Source organism: Anomaloglossus baeobatrachus, chromosome 8, assembly GCF_048569485.1.
Source record: "Anomaloglossus baeobatrachus isolate aAnoBae1 chromosome 8, aAnoBae1.hap1, whole genome shotgun sequence".
Lineage (NCBI taxonomy): Eukaryota > Metazoa > Chordata > Amphibia > Anura > Aromobatidae > Anomaloglossus > Anomaloglossus baeobatrachus.
The window spans coordinates 57,471,476-57,493,823 of NC_134360.1; the positions used below are offsets into that span (position 1 = coordinate 57,471,476).

Genomic DNA, 22,348 nt, shown 5'->3' on the forward strand with positions numbered 1-22,348 from the left:
AGTACCGGCCGGCTGTCCGGTGGCTGCGGCGCAGCTGCGAAGACCGGATGGCGGCAGTGCGTGCGCTCTGTCGCCCGATGCGGCCCGGGGCGTCCGGTGACTAGGCCCAGGCCGGAGCCTAAAAGGAAGCAGCCAGCGCCGGATTATGAAGAAACCGGCGGTTCTACCTGTGGGGGCGGCGGCGCGGCAGCGACATCCGTGCACCGGCCGTCAGAGCGGACTCCAGCGCTGGGAGAGGACGTGGCCGGGGCGCCCGGTGAGTAGGCCCGGACCGGGGCCCATATTTTGTAACCGCCTGGGGGGAAGGTAGGAGGGGGTGTCCTACCTGGTCGGCGGCGTAGCCTCTGCCAGTGTGCAGGCTGCGGACCGCAGAAGGATGAGGCAGGCAGGCAGGCAGGCAGGCAGGGATGGTGGACGCCGGTGGGGGCAGGGAGCCCCCTGAAGCAGCGCTGCGGGCCCCATCATCATCCAGACGCGCTGTGAGGTCCAGTCCCTGCTGTATGCCCTTGCACCCTTTGGGGTGATACCGCAGGGTGAATAGGAGGTGCCCCGGAAGGATTAGCCCAGCGTGCCAACCCGGGAGTGGTACCGTGGAATTGGACGGGGGAGAGGGCCCGAGAACTCAAGCTTCTGCGACCCAGGGGAGCGGTACCCACACGGGCTGCGAGGGCTGAGGTAGAGAAACGATACCTGCAGAAAAAGAAAATTACCACAGATGAGAGCGACGAGCGTCGCCGAGAGAAAAAAGAAAAAATATACGCAAAAAATCAAGTGGCTGAAGAGGGCCCAGACGGCCCACATCAGCCTCCTACGACACTAAGCAAAAAACTGATTGAGTCCGCCTCTGGCTCAGGGGTTATACTGCTGGGGAGGAGCTAACTTTTTCTGTTTACTTAGTGTCAGCCTCCTAGTGACAGCAGCATAACCCATGGTCCTGTGTCCCCCAATGAAACGATGGAGAAATGGATTTATCCGGAGTTATATTAGATGCATATTTGCTTCTCAGGGATAGTAGTAATCTGAGTGACCTCCCATGTAAGAGATGTAAAACCACAAATGGTGGCCATGCCCTTATAAGTGGCTGAATAGTAGATGATGGGTCAGGGCAGGACGATAGGAAAAAGTTTCACAGCGGTCGTCACAATGATTTCCATTCACTTCATCTGGTTTGCATTTTGTCAAGCACAGAAAATGCACCTGTCAAGCGTGGAGGAGCATGTGCCAGCGAACTGCTATTAATCAGGGGACATCTGTGTGACAGATGCAAATACCAGTGACCATCTGCAGGGATCACGCTCAAGTTGCCTATAAGCCAATATAGGATAGGGCAGATCCATCCCTGCTCACCGTAAAATGAGAAATCACCCCAAAAGCATCACGTCACTGGAAACGAATGCGGATTCGCAAGAAGTGATGGGACACACCACGAGCGTTACACCACGCCATTAAGAGTCATCAATGAGCAGCCCCGGAGGTAACTGGAGAGCACAGCACCCACCGCTCCAGTCTCACTGCACTGGCCACTTTGGGGAAAGGCAGATCATTAGAATAGGGGCTGATCTTCAAGACCGTGCATTGGTGCTGGTTACGTCGGGCCGATGCTGGCAGCTAATCGGTGATGGGGTCGGCATCCATCTATCGGATAGCCTAGCCTGAGGTACAGTGAAAAATGCATCTAAAACCCACACTGCATGTCTATTAACATACAAAGGCCACTTTTGACTTTTAGGATTGCTACTTCCCATAGGTGGCGCTAGAGTTTGTCTCCTTCCTGGAGAGACAATTTGAATATTTCCCAGAGGGGCTTTGCAGCTATAAGACCCCTCACTGGCAGCCAGACTGGTTTGTCAGGTCTCCGCAAGGGAAATAGTCTTCCCCGTGGTCCTTACTATAGCTTCTCATAAGCCAGATCAGATCTCATACTTTACACTGACGAGGGGCAATCACCCCAAAACACCATGTCTGCAAATTGGGGTTCTGATTTGGTATAAATCCTAAGTCATATAAAAAGGCTTGTTAAAAGGCCACTTTTGACTTTTAGGATTGCTACTTCCAATAGGTGGCGCTAGAGTTTGTCTCTTTCCTGGAGAGACAATTTGAATATTAATGTACAGAACTTTCAAGGACGTGTAGCATCAATTTCCTATTATGATGTGGATTTTCCGCTCGGATCAGTGCAGAACACCTGCAGTAAATAAACACCTGCAGTTGGGTGTAAACGGAGCCCAACAGGCTAATCCGCTTCAGGCAAATTCTGTGATACTTCCTAGTAAAGTAAATAACAGCAAAAGGTATAAAACATAAGGAAAAGTGATGAGCGAGCACTAAAAATGCTCGAAACGAGCAGGTCGGGCACTCAGACAGGCTCAACTCAAGTATCGAGTAAAGTCAATTGGAAACTAGCATTTTTCCGGAAAATCTTCCAGCAGAATGCTCGAGTTGTCCATTGACTTCCATTATACTATGTACTGGAGCCATCCAAGCCTTCGGGCCTGCACGTTTCAAGTACCTGAGCATGGTGGTGCTCGCTCCTTAGGCTATGTGCCCACGGGAGCTTGCATCTGCGTTTTTTGCTGCGGAAAACATGCAGATTTATCTGGATTTTCCAGATAAATCCGCTGGTTTTAGCATGTACAGTCACTCCCCATGTTATCCTATGGGACATGGGGAGTGCTGTGTCCACGCTGCGGAAAGTGCGGTTGCCGAACATGCTGCGGATGTCCGCATCCGCAGGTATAATTGAATGTCAATTATTCATACAGAATTACCTGCGGATGTCCCGGCCCTCCGCTATGGAGATAGAGGCCGGGACGTCCGTAGGTAATTCGCATGAATGTCTGCATGTTTCCCGCAGCTATTCCGCTGTAATCTCGCAGCTAAAAATAGCTGCGGACGCTGGCGGGCAGCTGCAGGAAACATGCGCTCGTACCTGCGGATACATCCGCAGGTACGAGCACCCGTGGGCACATAGCCTTAGTAGTTAGTGATGGGTGAACCTGAACTGTGGGGTCCATGCACAGACCTGGAACATGGATTTATCAGGGATGTTTGTGTTACTGTTTGTGTTCACCCACCCAGATTAAAAAAGAAGGGAATTTTGTTTACTTACCGTAAATTCCTTTTCTTCTAGCTCTAATTGGGAGACCCAGACAATTGGGTGTATAGCTACTGCCTCCGGAGGCCACACAAAGTATTACACTTAAAAGTGTAAGGCCCCTCCCCTTCTGCCTATACACCCCCCGTGGGATCACGGGCTCCTCAGTTTTAGTGCAAAAGCAAGAAGGAGGAAAGCCAATAAACTGGTTTAAGCAAATTCAATCCGAAGGAATATCGGAGAACTGAAACCATTCAACATGAACAACATGTGTACACAAAAAAACAGGGGCGGGTGCTGGGTCTCCCAATTAGAGCTAGAAGAAAAGGAATTTACGGTAAGTAAACAAAATTCCCTTCTTCTTTGTCGCTCTATTGGGAGACCCAGACAATTGGGATGTCCAAAAGCAATCCCTGGGTGGGTAAAATAATACCTCGTGATAGGGCCGTAAAACGGCCCTTTCCTACATGGGGGCAATCGCCGCCTGAAGGACTCGTCTACCTAGGCTGGCGTCCTCCGAAGCTCTGGTATGCACCTGATAATGCTTGGTAAAAATGTGCAGACTCGACCAGGTAGCCGCCTGGCACACCTGCTGAGCCGTAGCCTGGTGCCGTAATGCCCAGGACGCACCCACGGCTCTGGTAGAAAGGGCCTTCAGCCCTGAGGGAACCGGAAGCCCAGCAGAACGGTAGGCTTCAAGAATTGGTTCCTTGATCCACCGAGCCAGGGTGGATTTGGAAGCTTGCAACCCTTTACGCTGACCAGCGACAAGGACAAAGAGTGCATTCGAGCGGCGCAGGGGCGCCGTGCGGGAAATGTAGATTCTGAGTGCTCTCACCAGATCCAACAAATGCAAATCTCTTTCACATTGATGAACTGGATGAGGACACAAAGAAGGTAAGGAGATATCCTGATTGAGATGAAAGGGGGATACCACCTTAGGGAGAAACTCCGGAATCGGGCGCAGAACCACCTTGTCCTGGTGAAACACCAGGAAGGGAGATTTGCATGACAGCGCTGCTAGCTCAGACACTCTCCGAAGAGACGTGACCGCTACTAGAAAGGCCACTTTCTGTGAAAGGCGAGAAAGGGAAACATCCCTCATAGGCTCAAAAGGCGGCTTCTGGAGAGCAATTAGAACCCTGTTCAGATCCCAGGGCTCTAACGGCCGCTTGTAAGGAGGGACGATATGACAAACCCCTTGCAGGAACGTGCGTACCTGTGGGAGTCTGGCCAGGCGCTTCTGAAAAAATACAGATAGCGCAGAGACTAGTCCTTTAAGGGAGCCGAGCGACAAACCTTTTTCCAACCCGGATTGCAGGAAGGAAAGAAAAGTAGGCAATGCAAATGGCCAGGGAGAAACTTCCTGAGCAGAGCACCAAGCTAAGAATATCTTCCACGTCCTGTGGTAGATCTTGGCAGAGGTTGGTTTCCTAGCCTGTCTCATGGTGGCAATGACCTCTTGAGATAATCCTGAAGACGCTAGGATCCAGGACTCAATGGCCACACAGTCAGGTTCAGGGCCGCAGAATTCAGATGGAAAAACGGCCCTTGAGACAGCAAGTCTGGCCGGTCCGGTAGTGCCCACGGTTGTCCTACCGTGAAATGCCACAGATCCGGGTACCACGACCTCCTTGGCCAGTCTGGAGCGACGAGGATGGCGCGGCGGCAGTCGGACCTGATCTTGCGTAGCACTCTGGGCAACAGCGCCAGAGGTGGAAACACATAAGGGAGCCGGAACTGCGACCAATCTTGAACTAAGGCGTCCGCCGCCAGAGCTCTGTGATCGTGAGACCGTGCCATGAAAGCTGGGACCTTGTTGTTGTGCCGGGACGCCATTAGGTCGACGTCCGGCATTCCCCAGCGGCAACAGATCTCCTGAAACACGTCCGGGTGAAGAGACCATTCCCCTGCGTCCATACCCTGGCGACTGAGGAAGTCTGCTTCCCAGTTTTCTACGCCCGGGATGTGAACTGCGGATATGGTGGATGCCGTGTCTTCCACCCACGTCAGAATCCGCCGGACTTCCTGGAAGGCTTGCCGACTGCGTGTCCCCCCTTGGTGGTTGATGTATGCCACCGCTGTGGAGTTGTCCGACTGAATTCGGATCTGCTTGCCTTCCAGCCACTGCTGGAAGGCTTGTAGGGCAAAATACACTGCTCTGATTTCCAGAACATTGATCTGAAGGGTGGACTCCTGCTGAGTCCACGTGCCTTGAGCCCTGTGGTGGAGAAAAACTGCTCCCCACCCTGATAGACTCGCGTCTGTCGTGACCACCGCCCAGGATGGGGGTAGGAAGGACTTTCCTTTTGACAATGAGGTGGGAAGAAGCCACCACCGAAGAGATTCCTTGGCCGCCTGAGAAAGGGAGACGTTCCTGTCGAGGGACGTCGACTTCCCGTCCCATTGGCGGAGAATGTCCCATTGTAGTGGACGCAGATGAAACTGCGCGAAAGGGACTGCCTCCATTGCTGCTACCATCTTCCCTAGGAAGTGCATGAGGCGTCTCAAGGGGTGCGACTGGCTTGAAGGAGAGATTGCACCCCTGTCTGAAGTGAACGCTGTTTGTCCAGCGGAAGTTTCACTATCGCTGAGAGAGTATGAAACTCCATGCCAAGATATGTTAGCGATTGGGTCGGGGTCAGAATTGACTTTGAAAAGTTGATGATCCACCCGAAACTCTGGAGAGTCTCCAGCGCAACGTTCAGGCTGTGTTGGCATGCCTCTTGAGAGGGTGCCTTGACAAGTAGATCGTCCAAGTAAGGGATCACAGAGTGACCCTGAGAGTGCAGGACTGCTACTACTGCTGCCATGACCTTGGTGAAGACCCGTGGGGCTGTCGCCAGACCGAAAGGCAGGGCTACGAACTGAAGGTGTTCGTCTCCTATAACGAAGCGTAGAAAACGCTGGTGCTCTGGAGCAATCGGCACGTGGAGATAAGCATCCTTGATGTCTATTGATGCTAGGAAATCTCCTTGAGACATTGAGGCGATGACGGAGCGGAGGGATTCCATCCGGAACCGCCTGGTTTTCACATGCTTGTTGAGCAGTGTTAGGTCCAGAACAGGACGGAAAGACCCGTCCTTTTTTGGCACCACAAACAAATTGGAGTAAAAACCGTGACCTTGCTCCTGAAGAGGAACAGGGATCACCACTCCTTCTGCCTTTAGAGAGCACCCGCCTGCAGAAGAGCACCGGCTCGGTCGGGAGGTGGAGAAGTTCGGAAGAATCGAGTCGGAGGACGAGAACTGAACTCTATCCTGTACCCGTGAGACAGAATGTCTCTCACCCGACGGTCTTTGACCTGTGGCAGCCAAATGTCCCCAAAGCGGGAGAGCCTGCCACCGACCGAGGATGCGGAGAGAGGAGGCCGAAAGTCATGAGGAAGCCGCCTTGGTAGCGGTTCCTCCGGCTACCTTCTTTGGGCGTGACTGAGCCCGCCAAGAATCTGAGCTCCTCTGATCCTTTTGAGTCCTTTTGGACGAGGAGAATTGGGACCTGCCCGAGCCTCGAAAGGACCGAAACCTCGACTGTCCCCTCCTCTGTTGGGGTTTGTTAGGTTTGGGCTGGGGTAAGGAAGAATCCTTACCCTTGGACTGTTTAATGATTTCATCCAATCTCTCACCAAACAGTCTGTTGCTTTTTGCGGACGACATGCTGTTGTCTAGCCATCTAGGAGGGTATATAGCCAAGAATAGCGACCGTACAGTGCAATGTATAGCATACAAGCATAAAGTACAAATGAACACTTCGGCATTAGTGGGGTAAGCACTTCAGGTGCTGCTTACCGCCCGCTCAAAAGCGGGTGTGTGGTCGCCAGAATCCTGTGACTGGGTGTCCCAGAGCTTGTCTCCCTTCTCCAGCTCAGACTGCAAACAGGAATGGCTGCCGGCGTCCTGTGGAGAGGGGCGGGCCGTGGGCGTGCCCCAGACAAAGTGCGGGAAACTGGCGTCCCACTGTGTCCAGTGAGGGGGCTGGAGTATGCTAAGCAGACTCCAGCCCTCGGCGCTGACGTTCTGTACAGCGTCCCGCCCCTCCCCTGACTGGCAGGCCTGGGGGCGGGAACGAAACGAAACTAGGCCGCAAAGCCGGGGACTCGAGTAATAAGCGCGGCCGTCCTATGTGCACGGCCAGCGCGGAAGTCCCCGGCGCACCACAAGTCCCAGCCGCGCCGCAGTGTAAAAACAGCCAGCAGCGGCCGGCGCGGCAGTTCCCAATACATTAACTCACTCAGCTAAGCTGCAGTGAGTAATAGCACAAGCGCTCCGCGCTGTTGTCCCCGGCGCACTAACACACCCAGCAATGCTGGTGTGTGTGTGCGCGATTTGTACGGGGACACAGAGTACCTTAATGTAGCAGGGCCCTGTCCCTGACGATACTCAGCTCCATATCCAGCAGGTTCTCCGGGTCTGTGGATGGAGCACGGTCTCAGTGCCTGGAGACCGGTAAGATCCCACTTCACCCAGAGCCCTGAGGGGGATGGGGAAGGAAAGCAGCATGTGGGCTCCAGCCTCCGTACCCGCAATGGGTACCTCAACCTTAACAAACACCGCCGACAAAAGTGGGGTGAGAAGGGAGCATGCTGGGGGCCCTAGTATGGGCCCTCTTTTCTTCCATCCGACATAGTCAGCAGCTGCTGCTGACTAAAACAGTGGAGCTATGCGTGGATGTCTGACCTCCTTCGCACAAAGCATGAAAACTGAGGAGCCCGTGATCCCACGGGGGGTGTATAGGCAGAAGGGGAGGGGCCTTACACTTTTAAGTGTAATACTTTGTGTGGCCTCCGGAGGCAGTAGCTATACACCCAATTGTCTGGGTCTCCCAATAGAGCGACAAAGAAAAAAAAAATAAGTTACAAGGAAGCAAAATAGAAATTAAAAACAGAATTTTACTTACCGAGTTTGCTGTGCAGCTGTCACACTGCTTGCGGGTCAGCTCAGTAGCTTTCATGCATATTCACCAGTTCCCCTGCCTACCTTCTGTGACAGCGTCTGTGATTGGTTGCAGTCAGATTACCGGTGTCCGTGATTTTTTGTGGAGTGGAAAAATAAATAATTGAAAGAAAAAAAATTACATCAGGTCCGCCACATATTGATACCCAGTTCAGATAAAGCAGACGGATACAGGCCCCAGCTGTGAGCATTACCTTAACGGTGTATCTAAATACGAGGGACCCCATGCGGCGCTTTTTTTTATTAAAAAAAAACGTGTGCAATCTTCCCTCACTTTTGATACCCAGCCAACAATAAAAGTAGACAGCTGGGGAGGACCATAGTTATTGGTCCCTCCCCAGCCTAAAAACAGCAGCCCTCAGCCACCGTGTAACTGTCGCATTCATTAGATGCGCCAATTCCGGCGCTTTACCTGGATCATCCTGATTGCACTGGTGCGGTGGAAATTGGGGTAATATAAGGAGATAATGAAAGCTGTGATTTGTCAAAAAATCACAGCGGTGATCAAGCACGAGGTTAGTAATTGAGAGAGGTTTATCGAGATCCTCCATTACTAGCCCTATAAGGGAAAAAAAAACAAACCCAAAAAAACCCAGAAAATAAAGAGAAAAATCCTTTTAAAAAGAAACACACCCTCTTTCTCCAATTTATTACCCTCAAAACATCTTGCAAGTCTGACGTAATCCAGACACGATGATCCCAGCTCTGCTACAAGTTGCAGTGTACAGTTAGAGTACAAAATGTGACTGCTCACTGCGGAATCAGAGACACACTGACGGAGTCCCAGCTGTGACCTGAAGTGAACTCTGTGATCTCACTTCAGGTAAAGTCATTGAACTCAATGTGGGATTACCGTATTAGGCATGTGTGCATATTGAGTAATTGGGTCCAGACATTTCTGCACCAAATCTTCATTTCCTGGCAAAATAAGGGCACCGAAACCACATCAAAACACCTGCGGTCACAGCTGGGGTACCATGGACACCTCCAGCTGTGAACTCAGCGACGTCACCGCTTACAGCTGCGGCTGCGTCAATGTGTTCCTGACACCGTAGTGCTTGGTCATGTGTTTTTCTAATGTGACTACGCACTGAAACTTAAGATGTAGCAGAGTCGGGAGCGCCTTGGGACCTCTTGTGGATTACATCAAACCTGAAGGTGTGTTTTAGGAGTAAATTGGTGAAAGAGGGTGTTTTTTGTTTGTTTTTTTTTAAAATAAAGGCTGTGTGCGCTTTGTGGTTATTTTCACTTACAGGGTTAGCAAAAGGGGGGGGTCTCATAGACCCTTCCCCATTACTAACCTCGGGCTTGATGACAACTATGATTTTTTTGACAAATTACAGCTGTAATTATCTCCTTATATTACTCCAATTGCCACCACTCCAGGGCAAAACCTGGATGAGCCCGGTAAGGCGGTTGATGCGACAATTCCAGGGAGGCTGTGGGGGCTTCTATTTTTAGGCTGGGGGGGGCCCAATAACTATGGGCCTCAACAGCCAGAGAATACCAGCCCCCAGCTGTCCGCTTTATCCTGCCTGGGTATCAAAACTGTAGTGCACCGAAAGCCTTTTTTTATTATTCTCAAATCAATCATATAAGCTTTATTGGCAGGACCCAATACAAATTAGTTTTGCCAAAGCAAGTGTACAATAGGGACTGGAACTGTGGGAATGATGGGTGGGGACTATTGAAATTATATATTTTTATACATATACACACACACACACACACACACACACATACATTATATAAAAAGCTGCATGGGGTCTGTCATTTTCATACAGACAACACAAACACACACACACACACACACACCTGGGAGCCTGGAGCCATCTGCTTTATTTGCGCTGGGTATCATCAATATATAGGGGACTGTCATTATTTTTCCAATTATTTATTTTTACCCTCTACAACCAATCACAGATGCCGGCAATCTGACTGTGACCAATCACAGCCGCTGTCACGGAGGGTGGGCGAGGGAAGCAGTGAATATGCATGAGAGCTAATGAACAGACCCGGAAGCAGTACGACAGCCGCACAGGAGACTCAGTAAGTATAACTCTCCTGCTTCACAGCCCCATGGCCCCTTTTACAGCACACATGTTGGAACCAGCCGAACAAGAACATCTGCGGGTTCACCAATCTCTAGTTAGGAATATTATGATCAGAAACACGCAGTATAAAACGCACTGAACAAGAACTCTGTACAGCTTTCCAACACTACCGCTTTGGTGGCTCTCGGCCGATAACAGCAAGCAGCGGCAGACAGTGACTTTTCCATTTATTTTTTAAATAAATACAATTTACAGAAAAAAAACAAATTGATGACTTCTGGTTTGTGGTTCACATGAAGAATGAGATGAGAATTGATATGAATGATTATCGGGGGATGGTACAGAGATTGTACTACGTGATGTAATGGAGGGTGCTGGGGTGAACCTCACCCTAAATTCCCCCCCAGACCCATTACTGTAATACTGCTGAACGATCCTCTGAGCAGAAACACGATCTCTCTGTCTCTCCCCAGAAACAAAGCACGACCCCCCATTAAACTCATCGTCACACACATCGATCTCTGGTCATTGTTCACACAGACCCAGGCTCCTTCGGCAGTTCCCCCAAAAATACACAGAATTTAAAAGAAACAAAAATACACATTTCCTATGGAATATATTACAATTCTGTCATAAAAATACTTTCCTGTCAAGGTTAAGAAAAAAAAAAAATCATCCTCCCCCTTAAATAATCCTTTGAAAAAAAAAAAACCTCAGAGACGACATTAAAAAAGATCAAATGATAAAGATTTTTTGCCCTCAGGGGGAGGGGGCGCCATTCATGGGGAGAATTTATTTTTCTTGTTATAGTTTGTTTTTTTATTTTTTATTTTCTATAAAACTATTCTTTTAAGAGCTCTGTTTTACAAAAGAGAAAAAAAAAATGTTCATCTTGGAGTCTGTGAGAACAGAGGGGAAAGTGACCAGACAAGAGGGAGAAGGTGTTTATTGTAAGTGCAGACGTCTGCCGATCACAGCTCTGCTCTTCTGTCTCCAGGAGAAAAGACCCTGTGTACTCCCCGGACTCTGCAGCTTCTCATTCATTCAGTGCTAGAATAATGTCATCTTCCAGATCAGAATTATCCGAGCTGTCAGCTGTGGAAGGAGAAGAAAAGTCAGAACAGTGAGAATGGCACTTGTACCAGATATCAGCGGTGACATCACTGAGAATGCCGCCTATCCATCACCAGAGATCAGCGGTGACATCACTGAGAATGCCGCCTATCCATCACTAGAGATCAGCGGTGACATCACTGAGAATGCCGCCTATCCATCACTAGAAATCAGCGGTGACATCACTGAGAATGCCGCCTATCCATCACTAGAGATCAGCGGTGACATCACTGAGAATGCCGCCTATCCATCACCAGAGATCAGCGGTGACATCACTGAGAATGCCGCCTATCCATCACCAGAGATCAGCGGTGACATCACTGAGAATGCCAGAGATCAGCGGTGACATCACTGAGAATGCCGCCTATCCATCACTAGAGAGTGGTGGTCACATCAATCCCTGTTTGCAGATATTTGTACACACTTTTACTTTTGGTGGGGTGCCGCAGACCACCATGCAGGCGTGATGTTCACTACTTACAATCTCCCAGTATCATCTCCACTTCTGGGTCAATGTCTGAGTCATCATCGTGACCATCATCATCGTCACCATCATCTTCTTCATCTTCCAGCAGATTGGCAAGTTCTTCATCATCGGATGGGGAAAAGTCGTTCTCTCCGTCCTCTCCTGCCTGCTCTCCAGCCTCCTCCTCTTCCTCCAGCTCAGCGTCCAGCAGAGGTCCCAAATCGTCAGAGTCATCATCATCATCGTCATCCTCCTCGTCTTCTTGTTCTTCCTCCTCCTTAAAGCAAGGGACCACAACTTAGAAACTTCAAATATAAATTAAACTGAGAACTCGCCACAAATCTCTCCTATGTCCATTCTTCTGTGACAGAGAAGGATACCCTCCACCCACGTATGTAGGCAATGGGTGCCAAAATATGGTCATAGAAGATTTTTAGTGGAGATGTTCCTTTACCTGATCCTCCTCCTCATCTTCATCCTCTGCAAGTCGCTGCCTCCCAACCTCATAGAGCCGACAGACGGTGTCCATGTTCAGGGAATCCATCGTTCCTTGATTCTAAGATTAGAAATGTCACATAAATATGAGAACAAATGTACAGTTGCCCTGTACAATAATAGTGTAGACCCCAACACACCTCTATGACAGCCAGGTAGCAGTCCTTGGTGTCGGTGCACAGGTCGAATATGTTCCGCTTCACATCAATGGTGGCTGAAGAGAAAAGTACACAATAGTTCCAGAAAAAAGAAGTAACAGGAGTAAAACAAATAGAAAAGTTTACAACTCATTCAGATCTTTGATGTTAATGGCTAGAACATGTGTGAACTGTCGCCTATAGAGCTGTTCAGAGGGGGGGAGGGGTTTGCAGACAAAAAAAAAAACAACTCATGGGGACTGGTCTTTGTTTGATCCAAGATGGCTCAAAATCACACATACAAGTGTGTGACCATGAACATCACAGACGTGTGAAACACATTTATTACATTGTAATGGGTAGGTAAACCGTTAACATTTTCCTTTTTTTTGGACATTAAAAATAACTGATGATAAAAAGCGACACTGACCATTCACGGAGGAAAATCTGATCCAAAACGATTAAAATCGCATATTTTTTTACAAGCAAATCTAAAATAAAAATAGGAGCTATAATAATTGGAGAAAATAAAGGAAAAAAATATTATGTGAGCAGGAGAAGATCGGGGAGATCATAGTCAGCATGTCCTATCTCATCAGAGGTGACGATCACTGCTACTTGGGGAAAGTGGTGTAATAATTTCGCTCTGGTGGGGGACACCATGGCCCTGGAGGCCGTTGTATTCGAGCACTACCTACCCATCATGTCACTGACAATGGTCGGTAACTTCACCGATGTTCAGGTTTTGGGTGAGAATTGTGGGAATGTTAGTATTTATGAAGCCTTGGTTTTGTTCCCAAAAATGCTCCCCGGTTTGTCAAACACTCACCGATGCAACAACAGGGAGATGAATAATCGACCGCAAACAGCTGCTATGCCAAACAAATTCTTTTTTATTCAAACGTTCTTTTCATCGGTGCAGATAAAATTGCGGGAGGTGGCTTGGATGCGAGTCCCTCCAAAGGACGACGGCCGTTTCGTCTGTAAGCCAGACTTCTACGGGTCCACTCTTTGGTGGACCCGTAGAAGTCTGGCTTACAGACGAAACGGCCGTCGTCCTTTGGAGGGACTCGCATCCAAGCCACCTCCCGCAATTTTATCTGCGCCGATGAAAAGAACGTTTGAATAAAAAAGAATTTGTTTGGCATAGCAGCTGTTTGCGGTCGATTATTCATCTCCCTGTTGTTGGATCTCCTAGCTGCTCACTACTGACCAGCACGCTGCGCCTGCAACCAGCGCTATATGGCAATCATCAGCACGTGAGCCACTGGACCTGGAGGTAATCTGAGGGCAGGCGGTGCAGGACTTGTTCACTTTTTGCTGCAAAACACTCACCGATGGGTTTGTAATCTGTGGCGTTAAACGTGCGGAAAGAGGAACCAAACGGACTCTTCATCTTCTCTTCCAGGAGGTCGTCCTCATCATCGGCCTGCAGCATTGCTGCAAGAACACAGAGGATACTGTCGTTACAGGACAGGACAGAAAAGAAGAAGACGACGCTGATCCGCACACTGACCTCCATACATCACCGTCCCAGTGTTATTGAAGACAACGCGGCACTGGTCTAAGTCTGGCACCGTGTGGAGGAGGTGGAAGGTTCGCAGGTCCCACTTCAGAAGATGGTCAAGGAAACTAACTCAAATCACATCACAGATAATATACAAAAATTAAATCCAATCATACGAAAAGGAAAGGTCCTGCAACTTTTCAAGAGACTGGCTACAATCCATCACAATAATCAAGATTTCTGCTTGTTGTCAGTAAAAATAAACAGTTTACTGTTGGAAAAAACAATCTTGACCAAATACGGACAGCTCTACAATTACCGTACTTTTCGTTTTATAAGACGCACCCCAAATTTAGAGGAAAAAAAGAGAATTTTGTTTACTTACCGTAAATTCTTTTTCTTATAGTTCCGTAATGGGAGACCCAGACCATGGGTGTATAGCTTCTGCCTCCGGAGGACACACAAAGTACTACACTAAAAGGTGTAGCTCCTCCCTCCTAGCATATACACCCCCTGGATAACCAAATATAGCCAGTTTAGTGCAAAAGCTGAAGGAGGACAGCCACCCACAAGTAGAAATGGAGCAAAAACCGGAACAACCGGAGCCTCTGTCTACAACAACAGCTGGTGAAAACACACGGAACAAGAAAACTGCCAACAGGCAACAGGGAGGGAGCTGGGTCTCCCATTACGGAACTATAAGAAAAAGAATTTACGGTAAGTAAACAAAATTCTCTTTTTCTTCATCGTTCCTTATGGGAGACCCAGACCATGGGACGTCTCAAAGCAGTCCATGGGTGGGAATAAACAGAAAACTGGGAAGTAGGCGAAACCTAACTTCACAAATGGGCGACAGCCGCCTGAAGGATGCGTCTGCCCAAGCTCGCATCTGCCGAAGCATGAGCATGCACTTGGTAGTGCTTCGAAAAGGTATGCAGACTAGGCCAAGTGGCAGCCTGACCGACCTGCTGAGCCGTAGCCTGGTGCCTGAGAAACCAAGAGGCACCGACAGCTCTGGTCGAGTGTGCCTTGATCCCCGGCGGGGGAGGCACTTGAGTACACTGGTAGGCATCGGAAATGGCCGACCAGCCCAACGAACTAGGGTCGGCTTAGAAACCGAGAGGCCCTCACGCCGACCTGTGGTCAGCACAAAAAGAGAGGTGCGCCGCCTAACAACAGCGGTGCGAAACACATAGATCCGGAGCGCCCGCACCAGATCCAGAGTATGCAACGCTTTTTTAAAGCGATGAACAGGAGCCGGACAAAAGGAAGGCAGGGAAATGTCCTGGTTAAGGTGGAAAGGAGAAACCACCTTAGGGAGAAAGTCCGGAGTCGGACGGAGAACCACCTTGTCTTGATGAAAAACCAAAAAAAAAGGTGACTCCGAAGAGAGCGCAGTCCAATCAGAGACTCTCCTGAGGGAAGTTATGGCCACTAGAAAGACCACTTTCTGTGAAAGACGAGACAAAGAAACCTCCCTAAGAGGCTCAAAGGGGGGTTTCTGGAAGCCGTGAGGACCTGCTTAAGGTCCCAGGGATCCAAGGGCCGCCGGTAAGGCGGAATGCTGTGAGATGCGCCCTGCATGAAGGAGCGCACCTGAGCCAGCCGAGCGATACGCCGCTGGAACAACACTGACAGAGCCGAGACCTGTCCCTTGAGGGAATTGAGGCATAGTCCTAGCTGCAGACGGACTGCAGAAAGGACAGAAGGGTCGGCAAGGAAAAAGGCCAAGAAGCATGGCCGGAAGAGCGATACCAGGACAGGAAAATTCTCCAGGTCCTGTGATAGATTTTGGCCAAGGAATACTTCCGAGCCCGAGTCATAGTGGAGATGACTTCAGGAGAGATACCAGAAGTCGTCAAGATCCAGGACTCAAGAGCCGCGCCGTCAATCTGAGAGCCGCAGAATTCAGGCGGAAAAACGGACCTTGTGAGAGAAGGTCTGAACGGTCCGGGAGATGCCACGCACCTCTACGGACAGATGGAGCAGGTCTGGGTACCAAGCTCGCCTGGGCCAGTCTAGAGCAATGAGAATGACCCGACGCCCTCCATTCTGAGCTTGCGCAGGACTCTGAGCAAGAGCTAGAGGGGGAAACACGTAAGACAGACGAAACTGGGACAAATCTTGAACCAGCGCGTCCGCTGCAAAGGCCTGAGGATCGTGGGAGCGAAGATCCGCTTCCGGAGTGCCCCCTTGCGGCAGAATGACCGAAACACTGCCGGATGCAGAGCCCACTCGCCGCTGTCCACGGTTTGACGGCTGAGATAATCTGCCTCCCAGTTTTCCACGACTGGGATGTGGACTGCGGATATGGTGGACTTGGAGTCCTCCGTCCACTGAAGGATGCGTTGAACGTCCAACATTGCCAGGCGGCCGAGTGTCCCGCCCTGGCAGTTGATGTAGGCAACCGCTGTCGCGTTGTCTGACCGGACTCGAATGTGCTTGCCCGCCAACAGGTGGTGAAAGGCTAAGAGAGATAGAAGAACAGCTCTGATTTCCAGCACATTGATCGAGAGGGCTGATTCGGACGGGGTCCAAGTGCCCTGCGCTCTGTGGAGGAGATATACTGCTCCCCAGCCGGATAGACTGGCATCCGTGGTGAGGATCACCCGGGACGGGGCCAGGAAGGAGCGTCCCTGAAGAGAGAGGGACCGAAGCCACCACTGAAGGGAGCCCCTGGTCTGTGGCGACAGAGCCACTAACCTGTGCAAGGAGCAAGGTCGCTTGTCCCAACAGCGGAGAATGTCCAGCTGCAGAGGACGCAGATGGAACTGGGCAAAGGACCGCTTCCACTGACGCCACTATCTGACCCAGCACCTGCATTAGGTGCCTGATGGAATGACGGCAGGGCCTCAGCAAAGGGCGCACCGCCAGTGGAGGGACTGCTGTTTGACTAAGGGCAGCTTCACAAGTGCCGGCAGAGTCTCGAATTGCATCCCTAGGTACGTGAGCTTCTGGGTCGGAGTCAGAGTGGACTTGGGAAAAGGACAAGCCACCCGAATTGGACTAGAGTGGCGAGAGTGAGCGAGGCACTCCGCTGACAGTCTGCACTGGATGAAGCCTTGACTAGAAGGCCGTCCAGGAAAAGGGATTACTGCCAACTCCCGGAGGTGCAGAACCGCAACCACTGCTGCCATGACCCTGATGAATACTCGAGGGGCCGTGGCTAACCCGAAGGGAAGAGCCACGAATTGGAAATGTTCCTCTCCGATTGCAAAACGTAGCCAACGCTGGTGTGAAACTGCAATTGGCACATGCAGGTAGGCATCTCTGATGTCGAGGATGCTAGGAAATCTCGTTGGGTCATTGAGGCAATGACTGATCGCAGAGACTCCATGCGAAAATGCCGCACCTGAACATGCTTTTTAAGAAACTTGAGATCCAGGATGGGCAACAGTAGAAACCTCTGAACCGTTCCCAGGCGGGAACCGGTACAATTACTCCGTTGGCCTGCACGGCGGCCTTGGAGCAGGGGGGAGTTGACAGAAAAAATCTGTTTGACGGGCTGGATAGAATTCTATCCTGTAGCCGTGGGAGATGATATCCCGCACCCACTGATCGGAGACGTGTTGAAACCACACGTCGCCAAAGCGGGAGAGCCTGCCACCGACCAAGGACATTGCTGGCGCGGCCAGATAGTCAAGAGGAGGCTGCCTTAGTGGCAGCAGCTCCTGCTCTTCGTGCCTCAGATGGGTTTTTGGTCCTTGGCTGAGTTAGTGGACGAGGCCGAGGGCTTAGAGGACGACCAGTTGTAGGAACGAAAGGAACGAAACCTCGACTGCTTCCTGCCCTGGACAGGTTTCCTAAATAATTTCATCCAGTTGTTCACCGAACAGCCTGGGCCCAGCAAATGGGAGCACAGCAAAGTACTTCATTGAAGAAGCGTCTGCCTTCCACTCTCGAAGCCACAAGATCCTGCGCATAGCGAGAGAATTAGCCGAAGCCACTGCAGTACGGTGAGAAGCCTCCAGCATGGCAGACATGGCATAGGATGAAAAGGCTGAAGCCTGGAAGTTAAGGCAACCATTTCGGGCATAGAGTCCCTGGTGAGGGAATGCATCTCCTCTAGAGAAGCAGAGATGGCTATGAGAGCCCACACTGCTGCAAAAAATGGGGAGAACGAGACCCCTGCCGCCTCAAATACAGATTTGGCCAGAAGGTCAACCTGGCGGTCAGTTACTCTTCCCGCCAGGGAATCCTTAAGACAGGTGTCATCAGCCACTGATACAACTGTCCGGGCTGAGAGTCTAGACACCGGAGGGTCTACCTTTGGTGAATGAGCCCACTCCTTGACCACCTCTGGTGGAAACGGAAAACGGTCATCAGAACCACGCTTTGGGCAGCGTCTGTCAGGACAGGCCCTAGGCTTGGTCACAGTGGCCTGAAAACTGGAGTGGTTAAGGAACACACTCCTTGTTCTCTTGGGCAAGGTAAACTGGTGCTTTCTTGCCAGAGAGGGTTGCTCCTCTGATACTGGCGGATTGAGATCCAGTACAGAATTAATGGACGCAATCAAATCACTAGCATCTGCGTCACTTTCAGACAGATCAATGGGGTACATGGAGGTAGCTCCGAGCCCCCAGTAAAGGCATCCTCCTCGTCCTGCGAGGCAGCTCGTGAATCAGAGCCGCGGGACGAGGAAGGAGAGGGGACCCTGCGTCTCCTTTTAGGAGGACGGGGTCTGAGACCAGCTTTGCTGAGCAAGCCGTAGCAGCAGAAGCGCCCTGAGAAGGGGGTTGATGCATGCTCAGCAGAGTCCGGGAAAGCTGTCCCATGGAGAGAAGGATTCTGCCCAAGCCGGGGGTTCAGCCACCGGAGCAGCCGGAGGAACCACTGGGGATGAGACTCCAGGCTGAGGCACCACCATGTTAGAGCAGGCATCACAATGTGGTTATGTGCTCGGTACAGGCAGTAGGAGCCTACATGCAGTGCATATTGAGTACAGCCTTGCAGCTCGTGTGAGACATGCTGCTGAAGTGGGGGCTCTGAGTCAGAATGACCCCCAGCAGAGTATAGAAGCAGAGTATATAATATAAGCAGGTCCACAACCGGAGGTTGTGGCTTGCCATACCGTCTGACATTCTGCCAACCCCTCTCTGTGCCCTCCAGATCCCACAGCCCGCACCCCCAGAGAGATACTGCAGCCAGCGCCTATCGCTGTGCTGACATAAGAACGCTGATAAAATGGCGCTTCTGCCCAAGCCGGAGCGAGGAGAGGGGGCGGGGCCTACTCTAAGAGCGGGATCCGGAGGGCCAAGGAGATATACAGGGGAGGGAAACATTTCCTCAGAGAGGAGTGTCCCTCTCCTGAGCCGAACGGCCGCTGGGCGGAGCCGCACTGTCCCTCTGCATGATTGGCATGCAGGGGCAGTGAAAACGAAACTAGGCCTCAGGCGAAGCCGGGGCCTAAATTTAACAATGCGGCCGGCGCGCAGGCACCATCGGCGCGGTTCTCTGGTGAAAACCAGAGAACCGGCCGGAAATGTCAGAATACATACACAGCACACTCTCCCCAACAATAAAGTACAAGGGACCCCCTGAAAATAACGTCTCAGATACTTAGCTTGTGAGACGCAGGGCCAGGTCCCTGAGGGATGAGTGCTCCATCCGGCAGGATCCTGAAAGGGCTGCGGATGGAGACCGGTCTCCTGCAAGGCAGGGAGAACCGTGCTGGCTCCCACTTCAAGCCAGAGCCCGAGGGATGGTGAAGGAGCGCGGCATGAAGGGCTCCAGCCCTGAAATCAACCTTAACAACACCGCCGACACAGTGGGGTGAGAAGGGACATGACGGGAGTCCAGGCTTGGACCCGCTTTTCTTCAAACTCTTTCCAAAAAATCAAAATCAGATGAGAATGCATGTGTGGATGTGTGCCTCCTGAACACAAAGCATTGAACTGGCTATATTTGGTTATCCAGGGGGTGTATATGCTAGGAGGGAGGAGCTACACCTTTTAGTGTAGTACTTTGTGTGTCCTCCGGAGGCAGAAGCTATACACCCATGGTCTGGGTCTCCCATAAGAAACGATGAAGAAAAAAAAAGTTAAAAAAAAAACAAAAAAAAATACGGAGTCCGTTTTATAATCTGGTTGTGTCTTACCGAGGAGGTGGGGCAGCAGCGGTAGTGGAGCACGGTCACAGGAGACGGGAGCGGAGCTGGAGTACAGCAATGTTGCAGGCGGTGCAGAGGGGTGCCCAGATACTCACTGCGGGCTGTGGCTCTGTGCTGGGCCAGCCGGCGCTGCTCTGTGCTGGTGATCGCTGCAGGCAGTGAGGCACTGGCTATTCTGAAGAGGTCAGCGGTGTGGGCTTTAAAGAAATGGTGGCCAGTGTTGGTGCATGCGCAGATGAGAGTTTGAGCCGGGAGGTCTATCTGCGCAAGCGCAAACTCTAGGCGCCATTATATGAATCCATTACTGCCGACATCTTCAGAATGGCTCGTGCCTTGGTGCCTGCCACACAGACCCTTACTGCCCGCTGCAAAAAACTTCGCCATCTGCCGCACAGAGCCCTGCCGCACAGAGCAGCGCCGTGCACATCATTGCCCCTGCCTCCTGTGACCCCTGTCCACAACTCCCCGGTAAGCTACATTCGGATTTTAAGACGCACTCCTCATTTTCCTCCCAAATATTTTGGAGGAAAAGTGCGTCTTATAATCTGAAAAAAGAGAATTTTGTTACTTACCGTAAATTCTTTTTCTTATAGTTCCGTATTGGGAGACCCATACCATGGGTGTTTAGCTTCTGTCTCCGGAGGACACACAAAGTACTACACTTAAAAGTGTAGCTCCTCCCTCTGAGCTTATACACCCCCTGGTAGCCAGTCCTAGCCAGTTTAGTGCAAAAGCTGAAGGAGAATAGCCACCCACAAGTAGAACAGAGTAAGAACCGGAACAACTGGAGACTCTGTCCACGACAACAGCCGGTGATAACACACGGAACAAGAAAATTGCCAACAGGCAACAGGGAGGGAGCTGGGTCTCCCAATACGGAACTATAAGAAAAAGAATTTACGGTAAGTAACAAAATTCTCTTTTTCTTTATCGTTCCTTTGAGAGACCCATACCATGTGACGTTCCAAAGCTGTCCCTGGGTGGGAATAAACAGAAAAACTAAGAAGTAGGCGGAGCCTAACTTCACAAGTGGGCGACAGCCGCCTGAAGGATGCGTCTGCCCAAGCTTGCATCTGCCGAAGCATGAGCATGCACTTGGTAGTGCTTCGAAAAGGTATGCAGGCTAGTCCAAGTGGCAGCCTGACAGACTTGTTGAGCCATAGCCTGGTGCCTAAAAGCCCAAGAGGCACCGACAGCTCTGGTCGAGTGTGCTTTGCTCCCCGGCGGGGGAGGCACCTGAGTACTCTGGTAGACGTCCAAAATGGTCGATCTAATCCAACGGGCCAAGGTCGGCTTAGAAGCAGAGAGACCCTTGCGCCGCCCTGTGGTTAGCACAAAAAGAGAGGTGCACCGCCTAAGCGCAGCGGTGCGAGACACATAAATCCGGAGAGCACGCACCAGATCTAGAGTATGCAGCGCTTTCTCAAAGCGATGAACAGGGGCCAGACAGAAGGAAGGCAAGGAAATATCCTGGTTAAGGTGGAAGGGAGAGACCACCTTAGGAAGAAAGTCCGGGGTCGGACAGAGAACTACCTTGTCTTGGTGAAAAAACAAAAAAGGTGACTCAGAGGAGAGCGCAGCCAAATCAGAGACTCTCCTGGGAGAAGTTATGGCAACTAGAAAGGCCACCTTTTGAGAAAGACGATACAAAGAAACCTCCCTAAGGGGCTCGAAAGGGGGTTTCTGCAATACCGTGAGGACCAAGTTAAGGTCCCAGGGATCCAAGGGCCGCCGATAAGGCGGAATGATGTGAGACGCACCTTGCATGAAGGTGCGGACCTGAGCCAGCCGGGCGAGACGCCGCTGGAACAGCACTGATAGAGCTGAGACTTGTCCCTTGAGAGAGTTGAGGGACAGTCCTAGCTGCAGACCGGACTGTAAAAAAGACAGAAGGGTCGGCAACGAGAATGGCCAAGGAGAATGGCCGGAAGAGCGACACCAGGACAGGAAAAGTTTCCAAGTCCTGTGATAGATCTTGACGGAGGAAGACTTACGGGCCCGAGTCATAGTGGAGATGACTTCAGGAGGAATACCAGAAGCCGTCAAAATCCAGGACTCAAGAGCCACGCCGTCAATTTGAGTGCCGCAGAATTTGGGCAGAAAAATGGACCTTGCGAGAGCAGGTCTGGACGGTCCGGAAGATGCCATGGCATCTCCACGGACAGTTGGAGCAGGTCCGGATACCAAGCTCGCCTGGGCCAGTCCGGTGCAATGAGGATGACTCGACGGCCCTCCATTCTGATCTTGCGCAGGACTCTGGGCAAGAGAGCTAGAGGGGGAAACACGTAGGACAGACGAAACTGGGACCAGTCTTGAACCAGAGCGTCCGCGGCGAAGGCCTGAGGATCGTGGGAGCGAGCCACGTAAACCGGAACCTTGTTGTTGTGACGGGATGCCATTAGGTCCACGTCCGGAGTGCCC

General features: G+C 51.1%; 1 protein-coding gene across 4 annotated transcripts in view; it reads right to left on the reverse strand.

Moving 5' to 3' along the window:
• Window positions 1–10,310: 10,310 nt before the first annotated feature.
• DCAF1 (DDB1 and CUL4 associated factor 1) overlaps window positions 10,311–22,348 on the reverse strand; it is a 52,058-nt gene continuing 40,020 nt past the window's right edge. For 3 of the 4 annotated variants that reach the window (XM_075321660.1, XM_075321659.1, XM_075321661.1), the window contains exons 19-24: window positions 13,828–13,921; window positions 13,647–13,751; window positions 12,315–12,388; window positions 12,134–12,235; window positions 11,695–11,956; window positions 10,311–11,195 (exon numbers count right to left, since the gene is read on the reverse strand). In XM_075321660.1, coding sequence (XP_075177775.1) covers window positions 11,137–11,195; window positions 11,695–11,956; window positions 12,134–12,235; window positions 12,315–12,388; window positions 13,647–13,751; window positions 13,828–13,921 — 696 coding nt within the window. In that variant the 3' untranslated portion in view covers window positions 10,311–11,136. The remainder of the gene's footprint in view (window positions 11,196–11,694; window positions 11,957–12,133; window positions 12,236–12,314; window positions 12,389–13,646; window positions 13,752–13,827; window positions 13,922–22,348) is intronic. The other variant, XM_075321663.1, reaches the window with a different exon arrangement.